At 37.7% G+C, this 22,064-nt stretch overlaps 2 protein-coding genes across 2 annotated transcripts; one reads left to right on the top strand and one right to left on the bottom strand.

Moving 5' to 3' along the window:
• Positions 1-1,626: 1,626 nt before the first annotated feature.
• On the top strand, positions 1,627-3,505 carry LOC108675745. The gene is made up of 4 exons (XM_018163778.2): positions 1,627-2,167; positions 2,433-2,594; positions 2,714-2,911; positions 3,151-3,505. Exons 1-4 carry the CDS (start codon positions 1,709-1,711, stop codon positions 3,226-3,228), a joined length of 897 nt encoding a protein of 298 aa, XP_018019267.1. The 5' UTR covers positions 1,627-1,708; the 3' UTR covers positions 3,229-3,505.
• Positions 3,506-4,009: 504 nt separating this feature from the next.
• LOC108675744 (retinoid-inducible serine carboxypeptidase) lies at positions 4,010-8,140 on the bottom strand. Its single transcript, XM_018163777.2, has 9 exons — positions 8,048-8,140; positions 7,499-7,719; positions 7,002-7,232; positions 6,741-6,851; positions 5,928-6,162; positions 5,521-5,697; positions 5,289-5,366; positions 4,924-5,084; positions 4,010-4,579 (listed from the first exon to the last, which is right to left on the bottom strand). The coding sequence occupies exons 1-9, from the start codon at positions 8,085-8,087 to the stop codon at positions 4,109-4,111; spliced, it is 1,725 nt and encodes a 574-aa protein (XP_018019266.1). The 5' UTR covers positions 8,088-8,140; the 3' UTR covers positions 4,010-4,108.
• Between the last annotated feature and the right edge of the window lie 13,924 nt (positions 8,141-22,064).

Raw genomic sequence — 22,064 nt, 5'->3', positions numbered from 1 at the left:
TTTGATCTCATATTTTCATTTTCTCTTGTTATTTCAGTGAATTGAATTTCTCGTACTTCATGGCCACGGTTGTTGCTCTGCACGACCGGTTCAGAATTTGGCTACACGACGGCATGAAAAATATTTATTTGGAAGAAGGCATTCCCACTGACGGTTTCCATGATGATACCATAGAAGACGATGGTCAAATTTATGCACATACGGTCAATGATGATAGTGATTCATTTGAATTCATCAATATTACGCGTTCAAAAGAGGCGATTAAGAGTGCTGGGGAGGGAGGCGGTTCTCGTGAGATGCTGCTGGGACCTGTCACAACTATGGGGCAGCTCTACAACAGAGTTAGGCAAATTTCCCGGTAAGAGTAGTTATTGTAAGATTTGTAAATTGGTAAGTATTTGGTAATTATTACATGATTATTCTGAATAATGCTAGGAATAATAATAAAGAATCCGCTACAATATGGCAATTCTTTATATAATTCAAATATTTCTGAGATTGATTCTAATTAAGGAATTGAATGCGCTGAACGACAGAAATTATATCATTAAGGGTTGTGCGATTTTTTCACCTTGTAAAGAGTAAAGCTAAGAAATGTTTTGATTAAATGCATGCTCATAAACACCTGGTGTAAATATATAGAATTTTAAACACAATAACTGAGTTATGGGCTTCTGATAAAGAAAAAAATGGTGTACAAATTTCCCTTACTGAACTTTTCCTTGCTGACCTGAAATGTTTCTTACCGTATGGCAGGCTTATAAGCTCACACGAGGAACAACCGGACAATGTCTTATTAAATCTTCTTCTCACAAATACGAATAATAAAGATTGCCGTCGAGTTTCTCCAAATTCTGATGTGAATTCACAAGAAGAGATCCCAGGGGGCAACCCTTTTCTGTCTCTGACCCTTGTGGGACGAACCCTCGTGTCCGATCTCAGGAAGTGGTTGCGTCCAGTTGTTTTGATGTCCATCAAATCTTACACGGAAAGGTCCGAGAAATTTTTAGTAGAGGATGAGCAACTCAGCGAGCTCAAAATGTTCTGTCCGGCTTCAACGTCCGTCTTCTCCGAAAACTTGTTCGTCGATGATATGAAACACTGTGACCCATCACACCCTGCAGAAGTTCCAGAACAAAGTTCTACGTCCCATAGACCTATGAAGACAAAAATGGATTCACCACGCATGCAGCCAGCAGGCATTCATAGAAACCGCTATCCTATATTCATTTCAGCGTCTGCTCTTGCTCTGCGTGACTCAGTAACTATAGTGAGCAACCAAATAAAATAATTTTTGCTATTTCAATTTTTAGAATTATATTCGAGAATGAATATACCGTTCATTTTAGAGTGTCTAGAAACCTAAATTTCGTTTAATTGATCAATATTTCAAGTCAGAACAGGTTTCTTTCAGTATTTCACCAATTCTTGTCTGTTCTCTTCTCAGTTGGTACAACATTGGAAACAAATCGACTGGGATGACCTCCACTACACGCCGACTAGAAGAGAGAGTTCGTCGGCAATTCCGGGTGATTGCGACAAGACTGTTAGCACTGATGAGAAGCCAGTTACATCACAATCAAAGCCAAAGCCGAATCTGAAAGATTTCTCCGAAAATATAATTTTCAAAAATAAATCTGACTTGAAAAGAAAAGCAAAAAATTTTAAAAAACACTTACGGAAATGTTACATAACACAATCCGACTCCATGAATGGGTCAACGACAAAACACCTCGCACATCCCTCTGATATAGGTGAATTTCCTAACGCAGGCCTCACTATCAGTAATTCAGTGGACAAATCAATGGATGAATGGAAAAATGTCACCGTTAATTCAGCCGAGTCTCTACAATCATCCAATAGGAGACCAAACCGATTAAAATCATGTGAAGAGACGTCAATAGAAGCATCAACGGCTAGTGGTCTCTCTAATAACTTCTCATCATCCTGGAAATGCGATGGAATAAATTTAGATATTCATGGTGATTGTACTTACGGATATCAGTCTGAACTCGACGATCATTTTTCAAGAAAATTCGACGACCCTAATGTGCTGTTTGTCACCGAGCTGTGTAATGTTTGCGTTCGCTTCTGCCAGAGACTTGAGAGTGAGCTGCAAGCATGTCTCTCATCTGATAACTGGAGAGATGCTTCATCTGTCGAAAAGGTTAGAAAATCTGCATTGGCGTGGTATTAAAAAACGAGGCAAAGGTCGTATTTCTTAAATTTCAGAGAAATTGGAGGGGTTCATTTAACTTATACGTCAAATATGTTCTTTTCCCAATTCAGACAATTTTTTTAACCTGAAAATTTTTAATGAAGTATATATTTTGATTTTTGTTTAAGAGAACTTCATAATGTATTTACTTGTTATCTAATCGAACATATTCAGCAGGTTTTTTTACAACTATAATTTCTACTAATCTGTCCAGGTGTGCGTGGGGTTAAACAATCTATGTGAAGCGGTTGCCATCATCAAGGGTGTGCCTCACGAACTGAAGTTATATGACTTGACTTGCGCCTCGGTCACGTCTGAGGCCACGCACACAATCCGGAAAATTGGCCATTGCATCCTGCGGCTCCTACTGCACGAGGTGTGGATTGTTCATGCTCACATTTTATCAATCACAGCGAATTGTTTAAAAAATACATGTTCCAACATTACGTGAAATTAGATATATTTTAATTTATCGCATCAAACGTTCATTTCCAGCATCACCAGATGGCAAATGGAATTGTCATTCAGTGTTTAACCGAGAAATGCGTCTCACCGCTTCGAAATAGCCTCCTGCAAAGAGACTTTACCGCCCTCCGTTGTATGGTGGCTCCACAATTCTTCATGTACTACAGAAATAAAGTCAAGATCAAAATTCACAGGGCACTCGCTAAGCAACAAATTCTTCTTGAACAGGTTTGTGTCATGTTGTTGTTGTATGGCTTGCATATTATGACATGCTGACGTAGTTAGAATCACTATTGACTTATGAAAAGAATTTACTGTAACTGTGCTCCAATTAAGACTAAATTATTGGTGTAAGGGGTTGAGTGCTTTTACCTGATAAATTTAGCATTGATGAAGAATTTTTTAATGTAATAGCCAAATTGCTTCGAGAGTTTCTACTCTAATTTATCCTTCGGAAATTCCTCCAGAATTCTACAGACGGTAAAACTTTCACAAAGCTTCAACGAGAATTCTACCGCCTACTCGCCGAAGATAAAACGTGTTAAAGTCCACGACGCAGGCCTCTATATGAACTTGCATGAACAACCGCAAGCATCGCGATAATGAGTATTCGGTCCATTTTTTTGTGAAGTATCTGCCCATCATCCCATCACATACCGGCAAATCATCTCACTCCATACTTTGTAAATAACAAGATTAAAATGTATCAAGGAGCCAAGTCAGAGGTTCGTGCAAAAATTAATTCAAATGAACAAATCCCTCGGGGCATTTTAAGCATGCATTTAGATTTTTTCAGATTTAAGTTAATTTTCTTCAATTCTTTCTATGTACAGTATATGAATTCGTAGTTTTAAATTTATTGGAGAGCTGCATAATTTTTTTTCACGGCAAACAATACTTGCACGTGGTGCATATGAGTCACCGAACCGCCAATTTTCAATGCAGTAGTATCAGTAATTCATGAACTTTATGTTCATTTATATCAGCGATCCACTGACATTATATAGTCAACACGCTACAAAACTAGTCGAAGATTTCTAGTCGGTAATTTCAAGTAGCCGGATACTGAATTTTATTAAACTAAAACTGAAGTTCATTTATTCACCAGAAAGAATAATTATGAATAAAGCACGACACAACAAAGTCTTCGTAAATAACATTATTCATCAAATATGATTACAAATATTAAAAATTTAAAGATCATAATAATTTTATTATAACTAATGTTATATTTTAAAATGATAACATTCGTTTTGCTCAAAATATTGACGTTATTTGTAATGATGCATTTGTGCTATGAAAGGAACTTCTAAACAAATGTCTTCAAAAAATTCGAAATAAAGTTCAGTCAACGATGCAGTTTTACCACTGATTATCATTTAAGATGCCTCTTATAAGTGGTCGTGTCTTAAACTTTTATTGAAGTTACGGTTTCTTGAAAATGACGGGCTTCACTTGCTGCACGTCATCGAAGTGTTTTGGCTTTTGCGGGAACTTGCGATCCAAAACCGGAGTCCGGTCGATTTTGCGGCCAGATTTTGCTTTAAGAAGTCCAGGATGCATGGACCTCATGCGGGCAATATCGGCCTGAGCTTTGGCTACTTCAGGACTTTTAATTTTTTCACCCTGAATCTTAAGAATTTCGGCTTGAACCTTGGGAGCCTCTTTAACCGTGTTCGAAATCTTCTCTTTGGGGGTTTCAACATGAGTATCCATGGGCTTCTGCTCGGCAGCTTCGAGCTTTTTCGGAACCTTAGTCTCATCTAGATCTGTTTGTGTTCTGTCCCCCATCTTTGGCTTGGTGATTTTGGTCTTAGAAGCGTCCTTTGCAGCGCCACTAAACGAAAGGATGTCATCGATCATGACCAGCGCCGCTTCTGGAGCGTCGATTGGTACCTGTACGAAAGTAGATAAGGTAATGGCGTTCAATGCACAGTAAATCCCCTTTATAATATGTTAATACCCATTATCTAGTCGGAATAATATTGTAACATTTCTAAATTTATGCATCCCAGGAGCACAACTACTTTGGATCAACATTGCATAAACTCGTAACTTAACTTACTTCACCTCATAGTCAGATCCATTTTAAAGAACATTACAATTAAACTAGACATCATTTCATTCCTAGGTTCTATTAGTCATGCTGGCAACTCATTTCATTATCGTGTTATCAAGAGAAAAATGGTAACAACGATAATTATGACACAATAATGATGGCGTGACCATATCGCGCTCACCATGTGTCCGGATCTGAGAATAGAGAAGACCGCAAAGTTTCCGGAGTGTTGAACGTATCCCGCGGAGCTCGAGTACGAGGGGACGTTGAAAGTCCTGCGTCGGGTGGCGTCAAACTCAGCCTTGCCACTCCACTGCATGTTCTCGATCCACCTGTATGTTCCTATTAGGAAATATACAATAGAACCATTCAAAATGCTGCTTACATGTATGAGAAACTGCTAAAGGAGTTTAGAACATGAAAGAGAAGCATAACATATTTTGACTGATAAATATTTGAGAAGAATGGGACTCTAGCAGGCTTGCATATAGATGCACTTATTGATTCAAACGCATTTCTGAATTTTATGTAAAACTCGACCCTCACCTGGAGTGTCACAGATCAGATCGAGATCTCCGGTGAAGACGGCCACGAAGAGATTGGTGGTTTCCAGCAGCTGCACGACTGTTTGAAAAGGAAATGAGTATGCATAATAAAGTGGTATTCTGTATTCCAAAAAAGTAGAAATAATTATTTTGGGAACCAAGTAGGTTAGAACAAAAAATTAATTGGTATTTCTTTGGTAATTCAAAAGAAAATAATCTGTCTTGATTTGCACCTGAATTTACGACGGGTTTCATGAAGTCTTCCGAGAGCGAGTTGAAGACGGCTCCTGACTGGCCGCCCCAGGTCACCTCAGCGGGGATGTTCCAGTGGGCCGCTTGAGCGCCGTTCATGAAGTCCCCTAGCGCATCCCTTGTCTGTATTCCTTCAACGTGCCGTTCGTAGAGACTTCCTGGAGGTTTGATGGTCACGTTTGTTTAAGTTTGGCTAGATAGAATTTTTGTCATTCATGAACGTTTTGTGTCAAAAAATGTTCAGTATTCAAGAAGAGCAAGGAGGTTCATTTTCCTAGAAATTATGCGGAGAAATGAGTACATTCCATCCTGCTCACAAATTTGTACATAACAGACTTGAACAACTCATGACGACCCTATATGACAATTAAGTGGAAATTAAACTCACGAACGGCAGGAGACATGAACGACAAGTCCCTGCTGTGCGGTTGAGCCATCAGGAAGTAGACATCTTCTTCTGCGAGGACGTTGTAGAAGTTTACGCCGCCAGTCTGGAAAAGCACGACGGTTTCTGTGTTGCTCCAGCAGTTGGTAGCGTCCAGCCATTGGCCGGCGTCGACGAGGGCTTGGCAGGACGCGGCTTGTGCGTTGATGGTGTCGCGGCCTTGTTCGTTTACGAAGCCCTGGAACAATTCAGAATTTGCATAGATATAAATTCAAAATAATGAACATAAACATTAAGCTGTTAACCCAATGTCGAGAATTTTCTTTTTACCAATTTTAATCAAAATATATTTACTCAAAAGTTACAGAACTCAAAAAAAAAAAAACTGTATACGAGGAAAAACACAAACTGTTCAAATGACATTTTTTGTAGAAGTATGCCAAGTAAAACAGGAGGGCAAATGTTCTCACTCAACCTATGACAAACTACTGATGCATCATTACGTAACTTCAGCTATTTAAAAGCCACTAATAATGAATTTTATGTTATCAAGTTGCTTGTAATACAAAATTGTTAGATAATTTGCACATTCATTATCAGCGTATTTAATGAGCTTTATATAAACAATTGTGAGGATAAATTGTTATTCAGTGACTGCTAAAGCGAAACAAGGCAAAAAAATCGGCTATTGCTGACGTTACATGTCAAAATTTAGCATGACATTTCCTAGATATTTTTAACTGGACGATAAAGGCATCTAATGCTTGCAAGATCTCAAAAGGTAGCCAATAAATCATGCGGTATATAATTGCTGACCATCGCGTAGAGGAAAGGTCCCCAGGTGTTGACGGAATCCATTGGGCTGATCCACGAATCGCCGAGAGACACTCCTCGGAAGTCGCTCACGATTTCACCGTTCCCTATCGCCTGGTGTGAATAAATGGAAGTAATATGAAAATACGTTTCAACGGCAGTTAAGTTTTCTCAGACAACAAATTCGAAAATTAATTTAAATGAAAATATAATTAAATTTAACGATATTGAAAAATAAGGGATATCATTGTTCAAATCACTCACCTGATTGAGTGCCAGTGCAATGTCGACCGCCATTTTACCACCGTACGACTCGCAGTAGATGTAAAAAGGCATTAGTGACATATCGGGGTAATCTGTGAAGACAGACTTGAGAAGAGCCACCATGTCGTCTGCGATTTGCTGATTTGTGCTCGTGAGGAGAGGCAGCGAGTCCACGTAGCTGTACCCGGAGCCGACGGGGTTGTCCACAAACATCAAGTTTGCCTTCTTGGTCTGAAATCGCGGATGAACATTGGAACTGAACCATTACTGACATTCACCGTTTAGGTTCACAAGGGTTTGATATGCGATAATCATTTGTTTCCATAACCCGAATTGAGTTGACCGAACTGGACACGGAAAAATTTCTGCAACCGTTGAATCCTTTCTTGACCTCTGACGAATAACAATAGTCCATTCCTGAGAAGATCATAGGAATTTCCCGTAAAAAATTTTCCTCATATTCTACGTAATTTCTCGATGTTCAGAGAATCACTCACCCAAGCTGTCTCTCTACGAGTGCCGTTTATGTAGTATGGCCCAAGTTCCTGAAAGTTTCCGTAGCCAACTCCAGAGGCTCCCGGTCCCCCCTGAAGCCACAGGATGAGGGGGTAGTCGGTCCACACCCCTGCCTGGTCGACGTGGTACGTCACCCAGAACATGTGAGCTCCGGGACGCACGTCAACGTAGCCGAAGTCCTCGTCCAGGGGTGCGGCGGCCCCTGTTGGGAAAACAATGGATATTCCGATTTTTGGGGCAGTAATATATTAAATTATGAATACAATAGGGCTTTGTGCATTACTACATTCAACTGAATTTTATTTAATTGCGGCTTGATTTTTGAAGCATACACTTGTTTTTATGCATTGCATCACTCGTTTTTTTTTAAATGCATTATATGACATAAAACTCAACTTTATGGCCAGCTTAAAATTAAGTTACAAGAATATTGTCGCGCTTCATCCAAAACTAACATACTATTATAAAATAAATTGTGTTCGATTTCATTCCTTATACTTCAACACTTGTACTCGCAAACTAAAACTCACCCAAAGCCAATATGGAAAGAAAACTTATGAGAACCTTCATCGCTGAATCTTCGATACCCAATGATGAGACGACAAGAGTGTTTTCTGATTTGCTCAGACCATTAAGTGTGTAACAAGGATCTATAATGTGCCTTGTAATCATTACTAAGTAAACAAGCCGTGGTCAAGAGGACCACTTAAGTTTAGAGGACCAAACAGGTACTCTCGGCCGTATCTTTTCGAGGGCGTTGTTGGTCCCTAACTGTATCGCGTAAACACATTCTGATAAGCGAGGCATAAACGCGATTTTCCTAGACATATTTATTTGGCAACACTTATTAGAATACTGAGACAACTGACACTGAATATGAGTAATACGAGCTGAATATGAGTAATTGCATGGGGCAGTGATTTGCCATATATTATATTAGGTAGCAAATTCAGCTCTATGAGATATTACTGAATTCAAGAGAAACCATTTTCTCAACAAATTCGAAATAGTACTAGTTATTTGTAGATATTTCTTGTATAAGAATGAATGAGGCTGCCTGTACCCAATTTGTTATATTCGCAGTTTCAAAGAGAAAAAAAGAAGCTCTATCGGTTTCGTAAAACATTAAAAATAACTGTTAATGGAACCAGAAGGCAACCTCATCATTCCTTTTATTTAGTCTAAGCAGATAATTTATTATCATGTGGTAGCCAGTACGTAATCATTTTGGTTTTATTCCTTCAAAACTTAATAAAATACATTTCTTGTTTCATTTACATAAAATGGAAAGGTATACTCATACACTATAACCATAACTCTGACCAACTCACACCGCGTGTGTTGCCCCTTGCTGAGGATTGAATCAAGTGACTTTAAGTCAATTTCACATGGAAAAATTGTGTGCACACAGCGAGGTATTATACCATTTTTTTCAATAGCTTATTGATTGAACGTATGAAGAAATGCTTTGAAAAACTATAAAATAATGCAAACAAACGTGAAATAATGCAAACAAACGTAAAATGACGCAATGATGCAAACAAACATAAAATGATGCAAACAAGGTAGTTGACAAGCGCATAATTATACAGGGTGTCCCAAAAAAAAGATACTCAACTTTGAATGGCTGTAACTCGAAGAGTAATAGAGTTAAAAAATTTTGTAAGGTCAGGATTTGTTCCCTATGTTTTTCTGTATCTCTCCACCAAAAATCAGACAGATCGATGTAGCCATAAGCCTTTGATAGAACTTTCAGTGACATGTGCTAAAATCGTGCTTGCGCAAAGTTCTAGTAAGATCATTTTGCATAATCATTACATTGTCTTGACATGTTTTTTTTTCGCTGTTTTATTTTTTGTATCTTTGGTGAGACAAAAACATGGCAATCTTTGGTGAGAGGCAATCATGACAATCTCTGGTGAAAGACAATCATGACAATCTTTGTGAGAGACAATGATGACAATCTTTGGTGAAACACAATCATGGCAATCTTTGGTGATACACAATCATGGCAATCTTTGGTGAGAATCAATCATGACAATTTTTGGTGAGAGACAACCATGACAATCTTTGTGAGACAATCATGGCAATCTTTGGTGAGAGGCAATCATGACAATCTTTGCTGAGAGACAATCATGACAATCTTTGGTGAGACACAATCATGACAATCTTTGGTGAGAGACAATCATGGCATTCTTTGGTGAGAGACATCATGGCAGTCTTTGGTGAGAGACAATCATGGCAATCTTTGGTGAGAGGGAATTTTAAAACCGAAGATTGCCTCTCACCAAAGATTGCCTTTCGCCAAAGATTGCCATGATTGTCTCTCACCAAAGATTGCCATGTTTTTGTCTCATCAAAGATAATTGTCTCTCACCAAAGATTGCCATGATTGTCTCTCACCAAAGATTGCCATGATTGTCTTTCACTAAAGATTGCCATGATTGTGTCTCATCAAAGATTGTCATGTTTGTCTATCACCTAAGATTGTCATGATTGCCTCTCACCAAAGATCGCCATGATTGTGTCTCACCAAAGATTGTCATGATTATCTCTCACCAAAGATTGTCATGATTGCCTCTCACCAAAGATCGCCATGATTGTGTCTCAACAAAGATTGCCATGATTGTCTCTCACCAAAGAACACCATGTTTTTGTCTCACCAAAAATACAAAAAACGAAACAGCGAAAAGAAAACATGTCAAGACAACGTAATGATTATGCAAAATGATCTTACTAAAACTTTGCGCAAGCACGATTTTTGCACATGTCACTGAAAGTTCTACCAAACGTTTATGGCTACATCGATCTGTCTGATTTTTAGTGGAGAGATGCAGAAAAAAATAGGGAACAAATCCTGACCTTCCAAAATTTTTCAACTCTATTACTTTTCGAGTTACAGCCATTCAAAGTTGAGTATCGTTTTTTTGGGACACCCTGTATATGGCCTGTTAGATGCAGTACGTTGTTTGTGGTCGAGCCGCGTTGATAACGACTGTGCCGGTTTGTACACTGCAGTTCCGATTGGTAATTAAGTAGGAGCGTTACATAATAGGCTATTTCTAGCTTTTTAAAACCATGAACATTTTTATGTGATGAACCATAGATAAATAGTATACCAATAATAAATTAACCCTCACGATAAAGAGACAGACAGTGAAAGAGAGAGGGCAAAAAATTAACTTGGACGCCTATAGACTAGGCCTTCATTACTATTATTACCATCGATGGCAAGAATATGTTCTTCTGGCTCAAAAACTTCAGTTAGCCGACTATATTATGAGAGTTAGTGTGGATCAGTTTACAGTTACACAAAATATTACTTTGAGACGATTCAAGTTTCCAAAGTTAGTCCACGTAACATCGACCCATGATTCGCTGAAAACTGGTGTTTTCTGGACACAAGGATTGTGGCAAAGAATATGTATTTACTTGCCTATGGTATGACGTTAGACAGTTCTAGCATATCAAATCTCTTCTCGATCATTACTTATGCATTTTTCTAATCTTTTGGCCACTTGAGCTGTCGATGGCATTTGATTTGATATGGGCGCGAGGAGTTATGCGTTATCTGTGCACTATCAAGGAACAGACTCAACAGTTCGCTTCAAGATCAGTTCTGTCAAAAAATTTTGTCCAATTTTTTTTGCTTTTAAGGTTTTAAAGAAGAATTATTTGCATTACGGCTATAAAGAGTTTCAATGAGTCTCAATTAGAATATCGTATAGAACCTACGATAACACGGTAATAATAAAAACGTACAACTGAAACAAATCATTAAAATTTTAGATGCTCGTTATTATATAGCGTACAAATATTCTAATATAACAGGGTTGAAATTACAACCTACAAGATCGGAATGTCATGGTTCGGCTGCTGCAACAATGCCGGTCTTGTCTTACGTAGCATGACGGGGGAAAAAAGTTGTCTTTACTTTACCAGGTTCTTGAACTTATTCCTGCAATGAGCTTCACTTTATTCTCAACATTTCTCTTTCAACATTTGCTTATGGAGAAATATCGTATGATTCTGATTAAAATATTTAGGTCATGTTAAATTGAATAAGACAAGATGTTTCGCATCTTTTCCTCGCGTTATTTTCTTCCAAATAATGGCGGAAAAGTTTTCATTCACTAAAAAATTGTGTCTCTATGAATTTTTTTTTAATTTTTCACTGCACCACTTAATCTTACACCGGAAAGTAATTTACCAAAAAATTTTCAAGGTCCTCAAAATTTTGCAGTCAAATCTTTTTAGAGTGATTAAATTCTTCGTTGAAATGAATTACCAACCGTAATCCCAGCCATTGAATATCACGGGTCCCGTAATATATATTGAATTGAATATATATTGGAATAATATATATTTGATATATTACAATATATAGCGAAATACTATATATCGGTCACATTGAATATCACGGTTATGACATACATTAATTCCTGACAGTGCTGTCTCGTTCAGTCAAGTTTATCTCGCAGGTTGCAGTGGCGACAACGCATTGCCAAGTGCACGCAGTAGCTCTGGGGCCGCGTATTATCAAAACTTCGTAAGTACGCAAAATCGACTTACGAGTGGCGTTGCTATGACAACGTAATACTAGCGGTGGTATTATCAAAACATTTGAGCGGGAAACATTTGCGCGGGAAAAAATTTAGGCTTTTAGCTAAGACTTGCGTACGAAAGTTTTGATAATGCCAAAATTAGGGTGTATTTACGTACCACAGAATTTTTTTGTCGTAAGTACAAAAAGTTACGAAGTTTTGATAATCCGGCCCCTCAGATGAGCGCTTCGGAACTGATGGAATTAAGAGTACCATGCAAAGATTTATCATATATTAATTGTAACTGAGAAAAATAATAATGAACAAATTAGATTACTGTACATGGCACTTTTTTCAACTGTTTCTTTCAAAAATATAAATACCTGTGGTAATTATATCTCTGTATTTCTAAAAAATAGAATCGTTCAATGAACTTACGTTCATTTGTTCATTTCATAATATAAAATTTTGTAAATATATCTCTACTCAATTACTGCGATGGATTACCGCTCGATTTATTGCAATACAAACATATTTAATGAGCTTCCATTGTACCATTGAGCCATAGTCGAATTTGAACAACCACACAATTCTACAGAATGGCTGTTCAATTGCAAGCTCAATTAAGTGATCCGGTCGGTCTATGGAGATGACATGAAGATATATTAACGGAACAACGAACTCGAATCATGCCTTAGTTATAATAATTTTTATCGATATTCTGTGCCATACTCTCAAAACTCGCTAAGTGAACGTAAGTACTTACGCTCTATTTTCTTGTCTACGATTGGTGGATTTGGCTTGAAAGGCCGTCAATGATTGGCTGATGAACTTACTATCTCTTAACTTTTTTTGAAAGTATAGGCCCTGGGCCATTCCTTTCACCGGAGGACACTAGCATGCCAAAAATAATCAAAGATTTGTAGATACTGATCAATTATTAATTACGTGGTTTCATAGAAAATAGTTACATATGCAGACTACATCGGTGTGTTCGCAAAGCATTCATATGAGTTAGAGTTTCAATACAAGGGAAAGTGTGCTTATTATTTCAAAGTTTCTCGAAAGTTAAGGGTAACATTTGAAATTAATTGTATGAATCTCGAATCATTTGAAATGTTAGTATAAAAGATAAAAGAAGTTTACATCGTTTATGGGTTTGCTTCAATTATACTATAAACAGTGCTTCAATTATACTATACAAGCTATAGGTAATATAATTTTGAAAGAAATTATGGATGAAAAAGCTACTGGTGTTGGAGGAACGTGCGGGCGATGAGTAATTCATCGATAATTTTACTGCCGTGGCTGCAGTGGTAAATGCCGATGTCAGGGAATCAGAATTTAGTAATTTATAATTTGAATATTTTTAATTTTAGTTTTCAGTTTAGAAATGCGGAAGCTAGATTTGTAGGTGATAGTTCGTCCTATAGTCAGTCCCGCATGTGAACCCACAGTGTCAAGGTGTGTTATAACTTGGTTATTTGTTTGTTCCTGTGTTTTACATTTTGTGATTATTACGAGATGTTCTTTATTCTGTTATATTTTGTAAAGTTAGATTAGTTTATTCATGAAGGTTTGTTCATACTTTGTCTTTAGTTCGTGTATATATTAGTTCAGGTTATTTATTCTTTGTTCTTTTTCTTTAGGAGAGTTTTTGAAACTACAGATTTCAAGAGAGTGGTTTCGGAAGTGTCTTTTATTGCAAGCCTTTGTTTGGGTCTACGTTAAAGTACTATAAGTACGGCTGGCCGAACCTGGGTGACCCCAACACCGATGTCATGCGAGATGCCCAGCATGGCCACGAAGACGCAGTAGTCAACCGTACCGGGAAGGACCGCGCTTGGGATCACCCATGCATCGATCGAGCAAATCTTAGAACTTTCCGAATAACCCATCAATCAAGAATTTTCTTTGATCTTTTTTAAACACTCATCGATCGAGGTTAGTCAAGGATCTTTTCCAGTTATGATCGATCAAGTATTTTTTTCAGAACTTTTAGGATTTTATTTAGATTAGCTAGTAGTACATAATTTTCGATTTGATGTATATCGATAAAATTCATTTATTTTAGATTTTGAGCTCTGGAACCCGCGAAGTAAAACATATCTCGAGCTTTCGTTGACATCATCGATGATTTAAAAAGAGCTATACAAGTAACAAAATGTGAATTTATCAGTCACTATTGATTAAACTGACATCAAGGACACACTGAAACGAATCTCAACTGAGCTATGTAAATTTTATTTCAGATAAATATCATTCTTTGTGGTTCTTTCCACTTAGAAACATAAAGGTAATTTTCCTCGTGGTAGAGTGCGTTATGGAGTGCAGCAACAGTCACCATTAGAGCAAATTGGTGACAAAAATTCATTTTACCATGCAAGTTTGCTGGACAATCTGCATGTACAGCACATCAATATAGGTGAACTCGTTTTTGCTTACACTTGTGGGTGAGAACGAAAATGTTTGGTTAGCCTTCAGACGAGCAAGAATATTTATTCACACTTACTATTGAAATTAGTTTTAGTGGCAGAATTTTCTTCATGAAACACGCACGATTAATGACCAGAGAATGAATTATATTCCAATTTTCAGGGAGTCGAAAAATTCTTCAGATGACGTCAATAGCATATTGAAGCTCAAGTTAATAAAGCCAATCAACGACTTGGACTGATCAGACGCTCTTACGAGTACATAGATGCTGAAGCGATGAAGCGGTTGTTTGTTGCTGTCGTGCGTCCGAACCTGAAGTTTGGAAACGCAGTGTGGTCACCAAAACTAGAAATGGACAAAAATTTAGTCGAGAGTGTTCAAAGACGCGCAACAAGGATAATTCCAGGATTAAAAGGCAAGCCCCATGAAGAAAGATTGAAAATTATGAAGCTTCCAAGCCTCCGTTATCGACGTCTGTGTGGTGACCTCATGAAGTATACAAGTATACCCACAGTTTATACAAGGTCCCAGAGGGATTACTAGAATTTGAAACAAGAACTAACACCAGGGGCCACGGCAATAAACTAAAAAAACTGCGTTGTAACACATCCATGCGACAACATTTCTTCTCGCTTCGAGTCACCGATAAGTGGTCCTTAAATTTTATTAAATTACAATCTTAAAATGCCTAGCAAATTACGGACCAGGCAATAAGTCCAGCAGCTATCTCAATCAATCGTCAGTTATAGGAAGATTGGGTTCCAAAGGCCGGATCCCATGTCACCATGTGAATCAAGTCACGAAAAGTACAAGAATCGGCAACAGGCCATGGGCCTAATTCTTCAGTGCCGACACTTCTATTCTCATCTATTCTAATAGATCAAAAAGTAGTTCTCTGCACATATTATAATATATTTAACAATGTTTCGAATGAATCAACAATCATTTTCATGTTATAAGAAACATTGGATAATGAAACTTTGGCGTACCTAAGTACACAATACACGTAAATAGGATATAACACAAAAATGTTGAAACGGTATATGAGTGAAAACTATCTCAAAGTTTAGACAATTCCGGTATTTTGCTAACACATAGCTGGAGTCCAATCCCCATAGCTAGATGAGAACTTCAGCTACCGTCACTACATGATTAGGTTGATCTCCATCATTTGGACTACACTGGAGTAACTGCACCAACCATTACACCATTGAGTATTACAAACAAGCAACTTCATCTCAAAATAATCGATGAATTCGACTGGCTTAATTGGTGATACCCTTTACGACGCTCGTATCACCCACTAATCGATCTCAGTTTTGGTGTTAATTGTTACGATGGGGGAGGAATGAAATTAATTTACGTTCATAAATGAAGAATTTATCCAGTTTAGAATGCTTTTGCTAACGATAGTTTCCTAGGCAAGCTGTTCTTTTGATGAGGCGAGGACTTACAAAATTAAATCACATTACAATACTCGTTTACGACGCGTGAAAGAATATAATTGGACTATTCGATCGCAAATAATTTTTAATTATCGTACCTGTAAAATTAAAAAAAGCTGAATATGAAAAGATGAAGCAACAATTAAAATTCTTAAATTTAACGTAGAAAATTCAACGAGCTACCCCATTTGATTAAACATGAGCTTCGCAGATAGAGCATATATGCGTCCCCATGAAAATAAATTGGATAGGAAATGCATCACCGAAGAACACGGCTAAAGTTGCCCGAGAAAACTCTCACTCCAGTATTATTTTATGACACATACATGCCTAATCACTGCTTAATTTTGAACTGCTCGTTAGAGGGCAGCCACGCCTAGAACCTGCCCAAGATAATAATTAATGAAGAAGCCGAAGAGACCAGGATACCGAAAATCACTGTTCTTACGCCACACTTAACTTCTTGCGCTTAAGTGTAAAAGTTACGAACCATTGGAAATGTTTTGAAGGTACGGGCCCAGTGCCCTTGTCCTCGACCGAGAGTGCGTAAAACATTAGGCAATCTCATACAATGGCTCAAATTACGCCTAAGAGGAATTCTCGCTAGAAGGCTCATTCATTATATAATAAGCAATTAACTGAAGGCCAAAAACTTCCTATTGAATAAAAAAATTATGATAATGATGCGGTTACATTAACATTTAAAATATAAGACCAATGATAGATGAGGTAGAACTATTAATTACAGCGGACTTCATAAACATGATTTATAGTGTACGTATTAGTCGAAGTTAAAAAGAATTAACATTGCACTCGTAAAATTGCAATAAAAAACGAATTAATATTATTTAAGAATAGATGCAGTAAATAGATAATGTAAAGCTTGAAATTAATTTCCATAAAGTGAAAAAAGCTTTCAAAGCCCAAAAAGCCGTGAACTACTTGGTACGGCACGCTCGGAGTGCCGTGAATCGTACCGAATCTGTTGCTTTACATGTGCTAGGATAATGAATAAATTGATGCGAGTTGTGAGTCGTTTATGCTTGCGAGCAGTCAATGATTCGACTTTAATGCACTCATTTAGATCCTCAGAGAATATTGAAAAACATTGGCAAAACGTGCCGACTTCGACTTGCTACCATTATTCCCGCATTAATTAATGAGCATAACAAATTTTTTCCATTTGCACAATTGATCGCATGTGTAACGGAAGCTGTTTTGCGTAAAATTCTTAGGACTAAATCACTGATTTTAATTAGTAAGCTTTGCATTTTCGAAGATGATGTTTTTTGGTTCGTGTTCTTTAGAATAAAATTCGGATTTCGCAAAAATAATATGTTAAAATAATATGTAGAGATGTTAATAAAATAATATGCAGAGATCTTCTAAAATCTGTCATTATATATTTAATTCCTCGCAGGAATGTTCATTGGGAAATGGTTTTTAGAGCGGTGTTGTTACAAATGAATATGCTGCCTCTTGAGTTTATTTTGCGTAGTTGTTACGTCGGGTTGCTTAATCATCCACTCGAAGACTTAAAACTGTATACCGTTGATAATATTAGAATAGAAGTGTCGGCGTTGAAGAAATAGGCCCATGGCCTGTTGCAAGATTATTGTTCATTATTCTACCTAAATAATTGAGATAGAATGTCCAATTGGCATCATAACTGTAAAATAGTTTTTAATGTTTACATACTTGAGTTATCCTTTGAAAACTGTCCATTACTTGCGTGATATGGAATGTGGCACTATAGAGAGATGCGGATCGATATGATTTTGGTGCGAGACATTAATCCTCATACACTCGTATGATTGCTTTAGTTAGCCTTCCCAACATATAATTATTATACTCGTTACACGATTACAAATATTCATCAGTATTTAAACTCTTTGAGCCAAATTAACAACCGAGAATTGCTAGGATACGAGAAAGTCCATTTGTTACTCTTTTTATCTTACTTGAATACGAAGGAATTTTTAACTTGACTGTAAAATCGATTCGATTTTACAGTCAAGTATCGATTGACTGTATCGATTTGTAAAACCACTGCGTAAATCTTTGAAAAGTCGGCACTCTCCCAAATATATTTCTATTCCTCAATGGGTTTCCGGTTACACTCTGAAAATTGCAACAGATTGTAAATTGTTCAATGCTTTGTGTGCGATTTTATCCGCGTTAATGTTACTCCCGTGATAATGGATACTTCGCAGAAATTGGAGTAAGATTAGTCAGTTGATCGCCTTAAATGCGTATTTGTCTTGAAAAACTGCAACTTCCTTCGGAAAAACTGAAAAATTTAGTTTTCCTTCCCTGAAAGAATGGTACTTGCGCAGCATTTTACAATCATCGAGTGAGTTCGAGCAAGCAAGAATTAAATTGTCATTCGGCACAATGAGATTACAAGATGATTCTGCAAGAATCTAAGTGGATTGATGTGCAATGCACGAAACTCAGTTTGAAGTTGCTTTACATAAGAAATTTCTACTTGATATGTTGATGATACTCATAATTGAGTTTTTTTTGCATGATTTTAAAATCAATTGCTGTAGGCAGGAGACAATATCAAAGTAGTAGCGCACAACCGGAAGATACGATAAGGCTTTTTAAGGCATATATACACGGAGGACGACCTTCTTTTTATATTAATGCCACATAAACTTCTTGCTGAGTTACATTATTGAAGTAAATAACTAGTCATACTTAGAGATACTCTTCCCACTGAGCGTTCGTGTGCTCAATTTATAGCTTTGTAGAGACCATGTATATAAGTTTCCTCAACTTGCCCCCGCAACTCATTTTCTAAGATTTTTACTAGCCTATTATAATTTAGCGGAGTAACCCATCAACTCTAACTAAATGTTATCATCTACGTTACGGCCTTAAGAATCAATAATAATTATCAACTGCAATTGGAATACTGTTAAATATTAATTAGATACATATTTATAATATTAGCACAGACCTAGGTCATTGCAACATCAAGTAAGTCCAGTTGTCATAATCATTTACATACATGTAATACAGTGCGTAACCTGGTCTCCAAACCTTGTTTCAATAAAAGAACGGAATTACTAATGTGTGTGATTCCCTAATAAGAAAGAAATTTGTAACGTCAGGGCAGTCTGGTCACTGCCATACTCGCCTTAGCCAAACCATGGGGCATCTGTTTAAAACTTGAAACTAACATTTGGCATGAGTTAGACCTTAAGGGAATACGGCAGTGCGCTGCTAGCATTCCCACGTCTTACAGCTTCACTGAATTGGACATTTGTAGATAATGCATGAGGAAACTCAATGTGCTGAATGTGGTTTCACAAAGCTCAATATGCTGTATCACATATTTGGTTCAACTAACTTGCTTGATAGCCACACATATGTCGTAATCATCAAAAATTTTACTCATGTATTAAAACTAAAAACGCCTTGTAGCAAAGTATGTCTTCATGTAGGTATGCATATATACTGGTAAGTTTTCAAGGTCTGAATAGAAAAAGGAAGGTAAAAAATCGAAAATCACAAATAAGGTCGGGATAGACTAGGGGAAATCCTGACCTCTTCCACCGGCTCTAACTTGGCGAATGAGGATCCCGCCGGTGATTCTGCGTTGTAATGAATTTTAGCGTCAGGAATTTTGTAACAGGTGTTATGGCAACATCAACCCAAATGTTGGAAGGACATGTCTTAAATTTTCGTCATTCGTTGATCCTTACTGAAGCCAGCCGCTTGTGCTCATGCTCTTGGCAAGCGTCTAGGTTATCTAGTTTGTAATAGAATAACTGTGAAACTGTGAGAAATGCCTTTTGAATTTTGTTGTAATTACCTGGTTATTAGTGTTTAATTGATATAATTAAATGCGTGTTTATTTGTAGGAGAACTTCCCTCCTCTGTTCTGCTGTTCTACTTTAATAAACTTGGAACCTGGACCAATCCTAATAACCCAAACAACCCATTGGAAGTTACCGTCAACGAATCACATAAACCCATCCGTTAGAACCTGAACTAATAGGAACATTACATGCGTCCGCTTGCGATCATTCTCGCCGGTGTGGCTAAATATCGGAAAATTAAAATATAATCTGAAAGGCATCGATTATCGCTAGAGTTAAAATATTTCAAACACACATATATTCTCCTCTTTAGGATTAAGATTGTTCAATTGATTGGCAATACAGATGCACGACCATTATGCGTGGTATAGCGATACATTCAATTTTAGGCATAACATAATTTTATAACAAATGTGCGCCTAAAAATATTATTGTATGTTAGCACATTTCATAATGGAGCTGCAGGTAGAAGAAACATTAAATGCAATTCAAAAAAGGCAATATATAACATGAATCGTGATTCATTTTCAGTATTAATGAGTAATTTAGTGTTTTGAGAAGTCAACTTGACGCGACCTTGAAGTTGAATTCTTAGAACAAAAATTTGCAAACAAGACTGTACACTGGTATTGCCAGGACTGCCAACAACCTGCACTCAGCGCTGTAAAAAGCGAAAATGATGGAAGAGAAGTGCTCTTCTATGTTTTCTGTCTTTAAGGCCGAAATGGAAGAAATCAACAAGCAAGAGTTGAGAAAGAGAGCCGAAATGAAGGAGAACCGCAAGAAAGAATTGAGCCTGTTGCGTAGCGAATTACACTCGTTACGAAACGAGCTGGTGGAAATGAAAGCTCATCTGCACAAAACAGAAAATGGCGATAACACAGAAGGTAAAGGCCGCAAAGAGTTCATCTCTGATCTCGCCAGCGAGAGCACTCGTGAACTGCTGGATAGAGAAAGAAGAAGACTTAACCTTGTTTGGTATAACGTTCCCGAAAGCAATGCTACGGATGCTGCGTTTATAACTGATTGTTGTCCCAAGGCACTTAACGTCGTTGTGAATATAACGGCGTGCAAGAGGCTGCGATCGAAAGACGCTACCACCTGTAGACCGCTGCTGATAACTGTGCAGGATACAGCCCAGGTCAGACATGTGCAAGGCTGCGAGAAAACTAAGTGAATTCCAAGAGTTTAATTCAGTCTTTGTTAAGAAGGATGCTACCCCTTTAGAAAGAGACAAATTTTCGCAAGACATGGCAGGAGACACTGGCGGAAAAGCATGGAGACTCAGGTCAACCACTCTCACGATGTCAAAACAACACCGGCCGCACACGGTCAGCCAGCGGAGTTGGAAGACAAGTTAGAAGTCATGTCCATAGATCCAGGCCTGTAAATAATGTAAGAAGTAAACCGCATGCATCAAAGTGAAAGTGCACAAAATGCTTTAAAATGTTTTTACACGAACTCGGATTCCGTTTGGAACAAAATAAGTGAACTATTAACTGTGATGGAAAACGATTGCATAGACTATTTGTATTACGGAAAAACTCCCTAAAAATCACGGGGGAAAAATTGTACCTGTTGAATTTCAGTCGCCAGGTTTTGATTGTTTTCATAACTTGAATGGAGAGCAGTAGTGATGTTGTTTTGTGTGTTAGAACCTCTTATGGGGCCAAGCAAGTCAAGTTATCTGCAGAACTTCAATCAGCTAGAGAATCAGTGTGGTGCGAACTTTCTCTCAAAGGCAAATATAGCCTCCTCATAGGCGTCGTTTATAGATCACCAGACAGGTCTTCTGATAACGATAAAGTACTAAACAGTCTTTTACCGACCATGACTTTCCGTAGGTCACACACGTTAATCGTTGGTGATTTTAATCATCCAGTGCTAGACTGGATATATGGATCCTCTGCAAGGGAAGAGAATCACCCAGCATCCTTGTTCATGGAGTCAGTAACAGTAAGAGACTCCTTCCTAGTCCAGCACGTTACCAAACAAACCCATTATAGAAGTAAACAGACTCCCAATATTCTAGACCTGGTGTTTACTAGTGATGAATCAATGTTAGATGAGCTTCGTCACGAGGCTCCGTTGGGCAAAAGCCATCACCAATCATTGTTTTTCAGACTTTACTCACTTAAGTGAAAAAAGACAGAAAAAACAGAACGCCTCGAACGCCTACAGAATAGACGCTGTAGAGGTTAGACACGCAGGTGTCCTCTGAACGAATGTGCCGCGAGGTCACGCGCGGGCTGAGCGCTTTTAGGCTGGCCATTTGGTTCGTTGGCTTCCGTG

The sequence above is a fragment of the Hyalella azteca genome, unplaced genomic scaffold (assembly GCF_000764305.2).
Source record: "Hyalella azteca isolate HAZT.00-mixed unplaced genomic scaffold, Hazt_2.0.2 contig8077, whole genome shotgun sequence".
Taxonomy (NCBI): domain Eukaryota; kingdom Metazoa; phylum Arthropoda; class Malacostraca; order Amphipoda; family Hyalellidae; genus Hyalella; species Hyalella azteca.
The sequence above is the reverse complement of the archived record's forward strand: the minus strand, read 5'-3'. Positions and strand labels throughout refer to the sequence as shown.